This window comes from Artemia franciscana, chromosome 1 (assembly GCF_032884065.1).
Source record: "Artemia franciscana chromosome 1, ASM3288406v1, whole genome shotgun sequence".
Classification (NCBI taxonomy): domain Eukaryota; kingdom Metazoa; phylum Arthropoda; class Branchiopoda; order Anostraca; family Artemiidae; genus Artemia; species Artemia franciscana.
In genome coordinates this window covers 70,769,013-70,781,829 of record NC_088863.1, presented here as the reverse complement: position 1 = coordinate 70,781,829, position 12,817 = coordinate 70,769,013, and the positions used below count along the sequence as shown (strand labels likewise).

Sequence of the window (12,817 nt, the reverse complement as noted above, 5' to 3'; positions counted from 1 at the left end):
TCGCAGGTGGGACACAGGGACACAACTACAATGGCGCGTAACTAATATGGCGCGTAACGACTTACGCGTGCGGGGGGGGGCTTGGAGGGGGGGCGCAAAGTGCCCCCATCAACTAGGTGCTGGGGTGGCGCGAAGCGCCACCCCAACAGCTAGTCTTTTATAACAACAAACGGCAAGCTAAGGCAAAAGTTAAAGGTCCAATAAAACAATGTAATTTTACAAACACCAAAAACAAGAAGAACAATAGGGAATTCTTCAATACAGTGGGGAAAAAAAAACTTAGAATGAATATTTCGGCCCTATGTCCAAGGGTGTCTTCAGCAATGAAAAATATATAAAAAGAAAAAACTTACAACAGGATAAAATCAATAAAACTAAAATGATTTTTTTTTTTTTTTCAAAACAGTCCCAGCATCCTTACCTCAGCGAAGTTCAACCAGGAACTTCTATGTGAAAAAAACGAAAAAAACTTTTTGTTGGGTTTAAATAACTTTTTTTATGGACAAACTTGATAAGATGCTTTATCAATGGGCTATTCATTTTGGTTTAAAATAAAAATAGTTATCTAATTTGGAAAACACACTTATAATAGCTTTGCTCCCGAAGTCCAGCTGTTCCGCTTTTGGGAAAATTAGAAAGGGCTAAGAAATTAGGAAAGTTTCCAGATAGTGTAAATCGCGATACCCTGTCACTCAGTATGTCTATTATACACTCTATCTCTCCCTCATTTGCTTCGTGTTTATCCATCAAGCCAATAAGCTTCCCTGCTGTAAATGGATATTCTATTGATGGTAATTAGATAGAAGTTGGGAAATGGCCTCAGGAAGATACTGGAAACTTACAAACCGTCTGTAGTATAGGTTGTAAGTTTTCAGCGGAGAGTGCCATCACAGTGTCAGTAAAAACACTTCAGTTATTTACCGGATTTGAATGTTTTGTCACTTACATTCTTTGAAAGGCTTTTATAGGTTTAATCAGTTTAATCAAAGAAATTGCGCCTCCCTCCTTAGGCTAGAACGTTTGTTAAATATATGATAAAAATGAGACATGTCTAAAAGTCAATTTTCCACTATCTGACTCTCCTTTAATTAAAATTAAATAGAAAACAACCTTTTCAACTGAAAGTAAGGAGCGGCATTCAAACTGAAAAAGAACAGAAATTATTCCGTATATAAAAGGGGCTGTCCCCTCCTCAACGTCCCGCTCTTTACGCTGAAGTTTGACTCTTTGTCAGTGTTCTACTTTTTAAAACAATAAAAAACTTTGGCGTAAAGAGCGGGACATTGAGAAGTGGACAGTCCCTTTCATATACGGAATAATTTCTGTTCGTTTTCAGTCCTAATGTCACTCCTAACTGTCAGTTGAAAAAACTTGTTTTTCTATTTAATTTCTGAACGTTTCTGAATTAATGTATGTTTTGATTTTGGCTCAACGCACATGAATATTAAAACAGAATTTGCATATTATTATGTTTTTTTTTGCTAAATGGCTTTCTCGTAGTTTTGATCGGACGATATTCATAAAAAAGAGGTGGGGGAGGAGGCTTAGTTGCCCTCCAATTTTGGGTTACTTAAAAATACTACTAGAACTTTTTATTGTTTTTACGAATGTTTTCATTAGTAATAAATATACGTAACTTACGAATTAAATTACGTAACAAACTTCTATATTTGTATATTTTTATTACGTGCATGAAGAGATTCGCCCCCTCGTCCATATCTTGCTCTTTACGCTAAAGCTCGAATTTTACGAATTTTACTTTACGCTAAAGCTCGAATTAAGAATGATCCCTGAATCACAAAGGCAGTAGAATAAATAGTTGAAATCGGAACGGATCAGCTCTCTTTGGGGGAGTTGGGGGGGGGGGTTAATTCTAAAAAAATAGAAAAAATGAGGTATTTTCGACTTACGAAAGAGCGATCGCATCTTAATGAAATTTCTTATTTAGAAGGACCTCGAAACTCAGATCTGTTATTTTAAATCCCGACCGGATCCAGTGTCATTAGGGGGGGGAAATCTTGGAAAACGCTTAAAGCGGAGAGATCAGGATGAAACTTTGTGGAAAGAATAGGCACAAGTCCTAGATAGGTGACTGACATAACCGGACCCGCTCTCTTTGGTGGAGTTGGGTGGGGGGGGGGGGGGTAATTCGGAAAAATTAGAAAAAATGAGGTATTTGTAACTTACGAACGGGTGATCAAATCTTAATGAAATTTGATATCTAGAAGGATCTTGTTGTATAAAACTCTAATTTCAAATCTTGACCAGATCCGGTGACATTGAAGGGAGTTGGAGGGGGAAATTGGAATTCTTCGAAAACGTGAAAATCGAGGTATCTTACGAATGGGTGATCGGATCTTAATGAAATCTGATATATAGAAGAATCTTATGCCTCAGATGCTCCATTTTCAATTCGAATCGGATCTGGGGATATAGATGGTTGGAGGGGAGAAACAGAAATCTTGGAAAACCCTTAGAGTGGAGAGATCGGGATGAAACTTGATGGGAAGAATAAGCACAAGGTATAGATACGAGATTGACATAATTGGTATGGATCCATTCTATTTGAGGGAGCTGGGGGTTGTTAATTTGGAAAAATCAGAAAATTGAGGTATTTTTAGCTTAAGTACGGGTGACCGGATCTCAATGAAATTTAATATGTAGAAGGTACTCATGTCTCAGAGCTCTTATTTCAAATCCCGAGCAGATCTTTTTACATTGGGGGAGTAGGAGGGGGAAACCTGAAATCTTGGAAAACGCTTAAAAATGTCGTAGATACGAGATTGACGTAACCGGACTGGATCCACTCTCTTTGGTGGAGTTGGTAGTGGGGTTCAGTGCTTTGGCGAGTTTGGTGCTACTGGGCGTGCTAGGACGATGAAAATTGGTAGGCGTGTCAGGGAGCTGCACAAATTGACTTTATAAAGTTGTTTTCGCCGATTCGACCGTTTGGGGGGCTGAAGGGAGTGGAAAAATTAGAAAAATTGAAGTGTTTTTAACGTTTGAGTGGGTGATCGGATCTTAATGAAATTTGATATTTAGAAGGACCTTGTGACTCAGAGCTCTTACTTTAAATCCCGAGCGGCTAAGCCTCTGATTTTCCTTTTAAAGCAGTCTGTTGATTCTTAAAATTTTGCTAGAGCTCATGGCATATGAACTCTTGGCTCTTGTTTAGAGTTTCCGTTACTATTGAGATCGGTTGCTCCTTGCTACACTTCATTACCATGAACTGTATGATGACTGGCTATCACTTCAAACTGTTATGCAATTGATTTTGTGTTTTCTCAGCAATATTTTAGTTCGTCTATATTATCTTGAAATTTACTCCGGGATTGAACTAAGGATTAAATTTATTAATGATGAAATCAATCCACTAAATTAATTTAGTTTGAACTAGATTTGATTAAATATAACTATAATTTAGGACTGAATAAACAAAATTAGGGATAGATAGAACAGAAATCTAAAGAGTTGGTAAAAATGTCCCAAATAAGTAAAGATAGTCTAGCTAACTGCATTGCATCACACGAAGTATGGAGCAATGAATACTGGTTCTATGTTTTATTTATTTTTATGTTTGTTTAGGTGGGAACTGTTTAACCTGTCCCTTGCCGGTTTATTGTAGGTTTTTTCGCCATGCTAGAGTGGTATTTTCAGGTATGTGCAAAAATTATTCAGAGGTATTAGACCTAGGGCTTCTTGACCATAGCATTGACTCTTGTTAATACGAGTGCATCGCTAAGTGCTGAAAACCACTTTGTGACCGGGATAGGCTCAGCCTTGAACGAAACGGGATGCCGCGTGGACTTCTTGCTGTTTGGCTGTAACCTAACTTAAGTGGTTTTTGTAGCCTTAAGAAGAAACAATCGGTCCCTGAGGTGTTCTTTTGGAGGGGACATTTGCTTTTGACAGACTGTTGCTTTTAATAGTAAGATCGTGACATGGGACGGTACTTCTTTTTATGTGACAACAACCGTATTGATATTTTGACTGATGAATGTAGACGTAGACGTTTGAATGACGTAGATGTAGAATGTAGACGTTTTGAACTGGGCTTGTTGAGAGTTTCAGAAACTCGTCGTACTGAATTACGAAAAATGAAAGTAGATTCTGCAGCATTTATTTATTTAAGTGGGAAGGATACTGAAGGAAATGTACTACACATAATGAAGGAGACTACTACTACTACTACTACTACTAATAACTCACCGCAGCACCAAGCCGCCTGAGGCCAACAGCCAACACAGCTACGCATGCCCCTCCTCCAACCTAACCTATTCAAGGCCTCCCTCTTTACACCCTCCCAGGAAGCTCCCTTTTCTTTTAAATCTTTATTTATGACATCCTCCCACCTTAGATGAGGACGACCTGCTTTCCGTGTAGCCCGAGACGGTTGGCCAAAAAGGACAATCTTCGGCAATCTGTCACCCTTCATCCGCAGAACGTGGCCTAGCCATATCATTCTTTCTTTCATTATAACCCTAGAGAGCGGGATTGAACCACATTTCTTTTACAATCTTCTGTTTGAAATATGGTCAGTCAGCCGACTACTCAGAACAATCCTTAGGCAATTTTTCTGCAAAACATCTAGTAAATTTTCATGTGCTTTTCGGAGCGCCCACGCTTCAGAGCCATATTTGACCACTGTTATCACTGACGAAGGAGAAGATAATTAATTTTCTGAGTTTTGATCTTAGACTGGAAGGATCAAGAAAATGTTTTGTGTCCATATCAGAAGTAAAAAACAACATCCACTTGTACACTGAGTTAATCTAAAGCAGAGATTTGGTAGAGAGAGAGAGAGAGAGAGAAAGATGGGTTTATTAATATAATTTAATATAAATAACAAAACAAAACAAGCAAATGACCCGAAGCAAAGCTTGTTTGGGCTTACAACCCCAATACACATACAAATAAAAACAATACAAAAAAGAAGAAAAAAATAAAAAAGAAAAGAAAAGGAAAAGAAAAGAAGAAGAAGAAAAAAATCAATTACCCTACATTTCAATCGAAACGGAATTACACTTCAAAAGAGACAAAACAAAAAGAAACTAAAACCACTTTACCAGTATCGCCAAAATCAAAACCAACATCTTGGCTCCACTTGAGGTCCACTCAACTATCAAAACCATAAATATTAAGGCAAAATAGCTTTAATTCCCGCCGAAATTCAAGAAAACTATCCATATTTCTCAAAGTCGTAGGTAAACAATTCCATGCATGGGGTCCTAGATGCCGAATAGAAAATTGAGATCTACGGGTAATAGCAAGCGGACGATGAATTATATCAGACTGTCTCGTAGAATGTGTATGAATATCACTTCCTAATTCAAACATACTTTTAAAACATATTGGTAAACAATTTTGAAAATATTTATATGTAAACAGGCTTCGATAAAAAATAATAAGTCCTGCTAAAGGCAAGATTTTGCATTCTATATACCTCTTTTGTACCGAGTCTTTAAAACCTACACCACATAACACTCGAAGCGCTTTATTCTGCAAAACTCGAACACGATGGAGATGAGAAGGAAATGTACTACCCCAAACATTACAACAATATAGCAGATAAGGATGAATTAAGGAATAATACAGTGTTCTTAAAATATCTCTTGGGAAAATATACTGCAACTTTCTTAAAATGCCAACATTCCTAGCGAGTTTAAGACTAATATAATCTATATGTTCTCTAAAGCTGAGACACTCATCAATTAAAACTCCTAGATATGTTGTACAATTTATTCTTAAAATACTCATATCAGCAATATTAAGTCTGTCTATCCAAGGGTAATAATTTGAGCTCCTACCATACAATAAAAAGCAAGATTTACTATAATTCAAATTTAACTTATTAAGCTTCATCCAATTTTGTACAAACTCCAGATAAGAACTAATAAGACTCAACAGCTGAATTCCCGTTTGTGCAGCCACAGTTATATGAGTGTCATCCGCAAAGCTGGGAACAATTACTTTTTCCCCGTCACATCCAATGTCAAGATCATACGAAATCATATTAAAAGCTCTACATAAATCATTTATAAAAATTAGAAATAACAGGGGACCAAGAACAGATCCTTGAGGTACTCCAAATTTAACACTACTGACTGAAGAAACATTATCTCCTAGTTGTACATATTGAGTTCTTTCATTTAAAAACGAGGACAGTAATTCAAGAAATGGTCCTCTAAAACCGTAATTTTCTAATTTGGCAATGAGTATAAAATGGTCAACGCAGTCAAAAGCTTTTACAATATCAAGAAAAACAGAAGCGACTTTCATACCATTAAAGGTTACCTTTTAGGTAAAGGTTACCTTTTGAGCTAGACAAAATTAATGGTGGAAGACCAAGAATAGGATGGAAAGAAGTCATAACAAAATATGTAAAGAAAGTAAGAACTTCATAGAAAGTAGGGTAGAGTGAAGCTGTGAACAGGATGGGGGAAGTAAAATGTGTACGGTTATGATGAACTAAGATTCATTGGTTCTGGAATGAGTTGTTTTAGTTTCTGGTAATAGTAGTAGAAGTAGTAGTAATTCTCCATGATAAACCGTTACATTTAGTCAAGATAATACTTTTTTTTCTCTGGTGAGGCTGACTGAGGGACATTTTTCCGTTCACCTTGATAACGATCTTGATAGCACTCCTTAATCCTAACATGCACACTTTTTTTCTGTAAGGCCCCTGACCTCCTGTGTACTTTTAAGACCGCGTTGTCTGATAACAGTCAAACCGGAAAAAAAAAGTCTAGTGCTCATAAAATGTCAGTCACTGAAATTTAGTTTTCGAAATTGAGATTTATGATAATTTTGCGCTAAAGCCTGTCAAAATGTGATGATTTTTAGGTAATTTTTTTAGAATCATTAGTCTCCTCAGTGTGTGAAAACCTGATTGAATTTTTTTGCTTTAAAGCGGAAGTATTTTTTTTCTTTCCCTCCTTGCTGAACATTGACTTTAAGAACCTTCTTCGGTACTTTTCTGTTATAGTGCCGACACTCAAGAAGTGAACTTAGGTAATCCTAATGAAAATTACCAAAACATCACGAAAATATAATACTTCAGAAACAAACTTGGGCTTTATATTTGCACATTAAGAGGGCGGGGTAAAGTATAGTGGGTCTGCATGCAAGATATGTCAGCTACAATTATTCTGCATATTATGAAGTAAAAATTGTTTTCTAACTTCATGGTTTCCAAATACTTTACCCTCACCCCCTATCCCTAATGTGCAATTATATAGCCCAAATTATATATGTCTAATGTATTCTGTAACCCACAGTTTGTTTTCACGGAGCGTAAGCTAAATGTCTCTTAATACAGATAAAAAACCGGTTCTAGGTTTGTTTTCGAGTTCTACTCAGCGTAACTCTTGAGTGAGCTCGCTATAACAGAAAAGTGCCCTTTTTTAACTGTACAGTATAGTTACCTTCCTTTTTCCAGATGAGACGGTGAATTCCAGACCATACGTTGTGGGAAAACAAAAACATGAGAAAGAGCAATTAATTCATAAGATGTCTTTCAGTTACGATGGCACATTTCTTTCAACTGTCGTCAGTTCCAGTCTCTCTTCTGTTTGGATTTGGGATGTCAAAAAAGTGGCACCTGTCTGTCTTATTACTTTTATTAATAATGTTACCGGTAAGATATATGATATTATTCATATGGAAATCCTTGAAAATATATGCAGGAACTTTTAGGATGTTTCGGAAGAGCGGAAATTTAGGACACAAATTCGTAAAAGACTAAAAATGTAGGCTAAATTGCTGACAAATATATGAAATTGTAAGGCGAATCATAAATAAAGCTAAGTTTTTTTGAGGCGGGGTGACTCAAATGGTCTGCCTTACGTACTTGCAGAGGGCTTGGTAGAATGGATCCTTCTAATATCAAACACAAATCATTATGAAAATTTGTATACGATTCATACATTGATCCTCGTCATTATGCGATTCATGCTCAAGTAGTAGGTAGTTGGATTTTATCCTTTATACTGAATTCCTGCTAACAACTTTTGACCCTTTAAACTCATAGTATCCTGCCAATTTTTTTTTTTTTATTATTGTAGAATTATTTGAACAGCATCAATGTTTTACTTAGCACACGGGCACCATTTTGTCATTTCCGATGATGAATCGTTCCGGCACAACAACTCAATTTGTTAGAAATCTTTCTCTTTCATAATTCAGTTCTCGGCCTATTTTTCTGCAAAAGACCCCATTAATTTTTGTGTGACTACTTAACGACAGTTGAAGTGATCTTACATGAGATAATAAGTGGGTATGTGACAATACAGAAGGTGGTTGTAGCGACATGACAAACCTATAGGCAATCGTTTTAAGAAGGAAACTTTAACGGTTTTCTTTTAGCTGTATCGGGACTTATAAGAGGCTTTTATTTTAGTTGTATGGGGGTTGTTGTGCTTATTAAGTTGATGGTTATTGTTAATGCACCAGACACATCAAAATAAAAGATTTCTTGCCCCCTTGACTCAATTCGGTCGATTCATGCCAAAAAACCGGAGTTTTTTTTAGATTTTTCTTTTTATTGTTTTAAAATCGTTTTTTTTTTGTTAGGAAATTACAACAATTTCTTCACTGTTGCCGTGAAAATTGCCACATCTTCATCATTTAACCGTGAAAATAATCAAGCAAAGCTAATCAGTGAAATTTTGCAACGATTAAAATTAGATGTTATCAATCTCTTGGTTCCAAAATGCAACTAAACCCTCAAAGAAAAGCCACGCCTTCTTAATCTTTTCTATGCCCTATATTTTCAGCTAATTTGTTATTGTTGATTGCTCACCTGCGTTTATTTTATTTAACTTTTCTGATTTGGTCCCACGTGAGCGAAAAACTGCGTAGTGGCAATTTGTGCATAGTGCTACTTTGAATTCGAATCCTCTATTCGAGCCATAAATTCTGACCAGACTGCACAGCCTATTTCTAAAGCCAATCATTTCCCAATTTTAGATTTAAAGTGGTGTTCTACGTCTAATCATTTGGCAGTTGCAACTGGAAGCGATTCCATTTTCATCTGGTCTCCAACTGATTCATTAAGTCATTCTTTGGAGTGGACCAACCAAAAAGCTTTTCCAGGGAAACATCTTCAGTGGAGCGATCCAGGAAACCTTCTGTTGGTATATAGTAAAGGGTGCTATAAGATATTATCAATATTTAATTGATAGTATAGGTTGTCTTCAGTTGGGTACAAAAGGTTTCATCTCCATTTTAAAAAATTATACTGGGAAGGGAAAATTCCGCTCCAATTCCCTTACATGTTTTTGTCATTTGAAGATTATCAAGAAATATCATTTTAAGAAATATCAAGTTAAGACTTGTTTTATGAAAAATAGTTCGCGTGAATAGACTTGTCAGATCTATGTGCGGATGCTATATGACGGATATGCGATATTTTGATACCCACCTGACATTGAATTTTAGGCAGAAACTTGTTTTCATTTTTCGTGTATTGGCTGATTTTCGAACTCTCGCAATTTTCTCTCTAGCAGCTAATTATAAATCTAATATTAAAAAGAGCTACAATATACTGGCTTAGAAATAACATCCAAATATCTGCACAAGAAGCAGAGGTCTCCAAGAAGCAATGTTAAATTAATAAAAGACAAATGAACATAAAAATCATATACTGTAGTAATAATTTAACAAATAGAATAGAACAAGGGGGAAAATAAAATGTAAATGAACCCTTATCTCACTTACTTGGATCAGACCAAACGCACACCCAAAAAAACTTTTAATTAAAAACGAGCAGTTTTTTCCTTTGATAGATGCGGTTGGATTAATCTTTATTTTGAAGTTTGCATGCGAAAACCAAAAACATGAAAACTGAAAAATGCCCAATGTAGTGCAACTTCAAAAAATAAGTATAAGTATAATCAAATATAGGCCTAAGTGTAATGAAAAAAATAATAATAACAAAATAATGACAATAATAATAATAAAATGATAATAAAAATAATAATAATAAATAATAAAAAAAAATAAGTATAATTCTGATGAGAGCTGATGCACATAGATTGAGCAGAATAAGTACACCATAAGTTAATAAAGTAAATTCTTGATTCAGTGTATAATTGTTTAATTGAAAATAGAAAAAATGGAAGAAAATCGGCACAGATATACGTGATTTATGCATATTAAATTATTACAAGATTATTTATAACACTACTATCTAAATTTGTATTCTTTTATGCTGCATTTTCACAAATCGCGTAGAAGGTTGTAGAAGGATCGCGTAGGTTGTTGTAACCGAATTAGGTCGCCTAGTACATAGCGTTGTTTTCTTATATACTCTGAATTTGTATTTATTAAATTACTAAGGACAGTGGAATAAAAAAGCTGATCGTTTGAATGGGTTAATTGGAAATATATAGAACCATCTTTATTAACCAACTATATCTTTGCAAAAAAAACGAGAGCTCAATTAAAAAAAAAAAAAAAACAGACTTCTTCTAGGTTTAAAGGCTTCTACGTGGTAACCCTGGTGCTGCCCAAAAACTTAATAATTTTGAAATATACCGAAAAAAAAATATTTGAAAATCTGGATTTCTAGATTTTTTTTTTCTGTGTGTGGGTGTGTCTTTGGGATTAAAAATAATTTAGTTCCCTGGAGGAAACGGTAATCAGTAAAGCATATAATACATCAGAGGATAATATGGAGTGTATTGTATAAAAATAACCTGACTCCAGGGAAACCCCCAAAATGCAAATAGGTTTATACAAGCAGTGTCCACTCATTTGCTTGCTATTTAAGACGTAGAGATATTTAAAAACAATCCATCTTGATAAATGTGCTGCTAAGATATTTTTGAAGTGGTGTGCTCTTCTTAGTATAAGTATAATAATGGATGAATCTTAAAAAGTTCCGATGATATGCGCGTATATAATGATATTTCTTTTTATATTTCTCTAAGGAAATATTGTCCATAAGCAATCCTTTTCCAATAGTAATTGTTGTACAGTATTCAGGAATATGTTACAAGTGTTTTGCCCCTCCGGTAAAAGGAGGGGCGGGTCTTTGAAATTGTCAAAAGCTCCCTGAGATTTCAGTATGTCTAATAAAGTTTAAAAGATTTGGGGGTTCGGGTTATTGTCAATCGGTCTGCCTACCATTCAAACCTTAGGCCTGAAATGAAGTCATAAATTGAAATGTTTAGCTGAAGAATTCATAAAGCATAAAGGGTACTTGTATGATATACCCCCTACCTAATGTTCTTCATATATGTTTCTCTGATACTCAATTGTAATCAAATATACCAAAGAAAGATTAAAATATAATACTTTAGAAACAAATTTGGACTACATATTTGCACATTAGGGGAGGTGGGGGTAAAGTATTGCGGGTCTATTTCTCTGACACTCAATCTGAATGAAATATCAAAAATATGATGAAAATATAATATTTTATTAACCAAATTATGGAAACTGTAAAGGTACTTTACCCCCCTCCCCCAATGTGCAGAAATATAGCTAAAATATAATTGAAATTGTCAAAAGCTTCCTGAGATTTGAGTGTATCTAATAAAGTTTAAAAGTTTAGGGGGTTTGGTTCATTGTCAATCTGTCTGGCTACCATTCAAACCTTAAGCCTGATGTGAACTTACAAATAGAAATGTGGAGCTGAAGAATTAATAAAGAAAAAGGGTACTTGTATGATATACCCCTACCTAATATTCATCATATATGTTTCTCTGACGCTCAATCCTAATGAAATATACAGAAGTAAGTTTAAAATATAATACTTTAGAAACAAACATGGGTTATGTATTTGCACATTAAAGGGGGGGGGGTTAAAGCATAGCGGGTCTATTTCTCTGTTGCTCAATCCCAATGAAATATGAAAAAAAGGATGAAAATATAATACTTTATTAACCAAATCATGGAAACTACAGAGGTAGTTTACCCCCCCCCCCTCGAATGTTCAAATATATAGCTCAAATTTGTTTGTCAAAAAAATCGACAAAAACAACGGCTGTACTTAGTTTCTATTTAGATGAAAAATATTAGTAATACAAGTATCGAAGAAAAGATGAATTAACCAAATATATCCTAAAACTCGTTTTTTCTGTGAAAATTTATGATAAGAACTATGGCACTTATCTGTTATAGCGCCGACACTCAAGAAGTAAAGTTAGGTTAATCCTAATGAAATATACTTAAGCATGATGAAATATAATACTTTAGAAACAAATTTGGACTATATATTTGTAGGGATATGGGGGGTAAAGTATAGCGGTTCTGCATGCAAAATGTGTTAGATACAATTATTCCGTGTATTATGAAGTAAGAAGTTTTTTTAGCTTCACACTTTCCAAATACTTTCCCCGCCCCCACCCCTATTGTGCGAATATATAGCCGTAATTATATATTTCCATCTACTCTGTCACTTCTCTTTGTCTTGTCTCACGTTAAGCTGAAAGAAACTAACGAAAGAAACAGGTTCTACAGTGTATCAATGGACAAAAAACTTGAGCGTCGGCGCCATAACAGACAAGTACCGAGGTATTCTTAACGTCTGAAAAAGAATGTATTCGAAAATCCGCCTTTACAAATTACAGCAATTACGAGATGCAATTTGGGGTTGCTGCCCCCTAATAATAACCTTTAAATAAGTTTTTACATAAAGTTTTTTGCGTAAAGCGGCTGCTGTCTCTCTAGTATTAGCTCTGAGGAAGGTTTGTATTTTAGCTCTTATTTCTTCTTGTTCCGATATTTGATAATGCTTAGCGCTGATTATTTTTGTATATTCATTAAAATTTTATCAAAAAATAAAAAGTATTAACCGACAGTGTTGATTTGT

The 12,817-nt window shown here is 35.1% G+C and overlaps 1 protein-coding gene across 3 annotated transcripts in view; it reads left to right on the top strand.

Moving 5' to 3' along the window:
- Positions 1–12,805, top strand: part of LOC136033505 (WD repeat-containing protein WRAP73-like) — an 85,375-nt gene extending 72,570 nt beyond the window's left edge. For all 3 annotated transcript variants that reach the window (XM_065714252.1, XM_065714260.1, XM_065714255.1), the window contains 2 exons: positions 7,439–7,636; positions 8,968–12,805. In XM_065714252.1, the coding sequence (XP_065570324.1) occupies positions 7,439–7,636; positions 8,968–9,179 (410 nt within the window). In that variant the 3' untranslated portion in view covers positions 9,180–12,805. The remainder of the gene's footprint in view (positions 1–7,438; positions 7,637–8,967) is intronic.
- Positions 12,806–12,817: the final 12 nt, after the last annotated feature.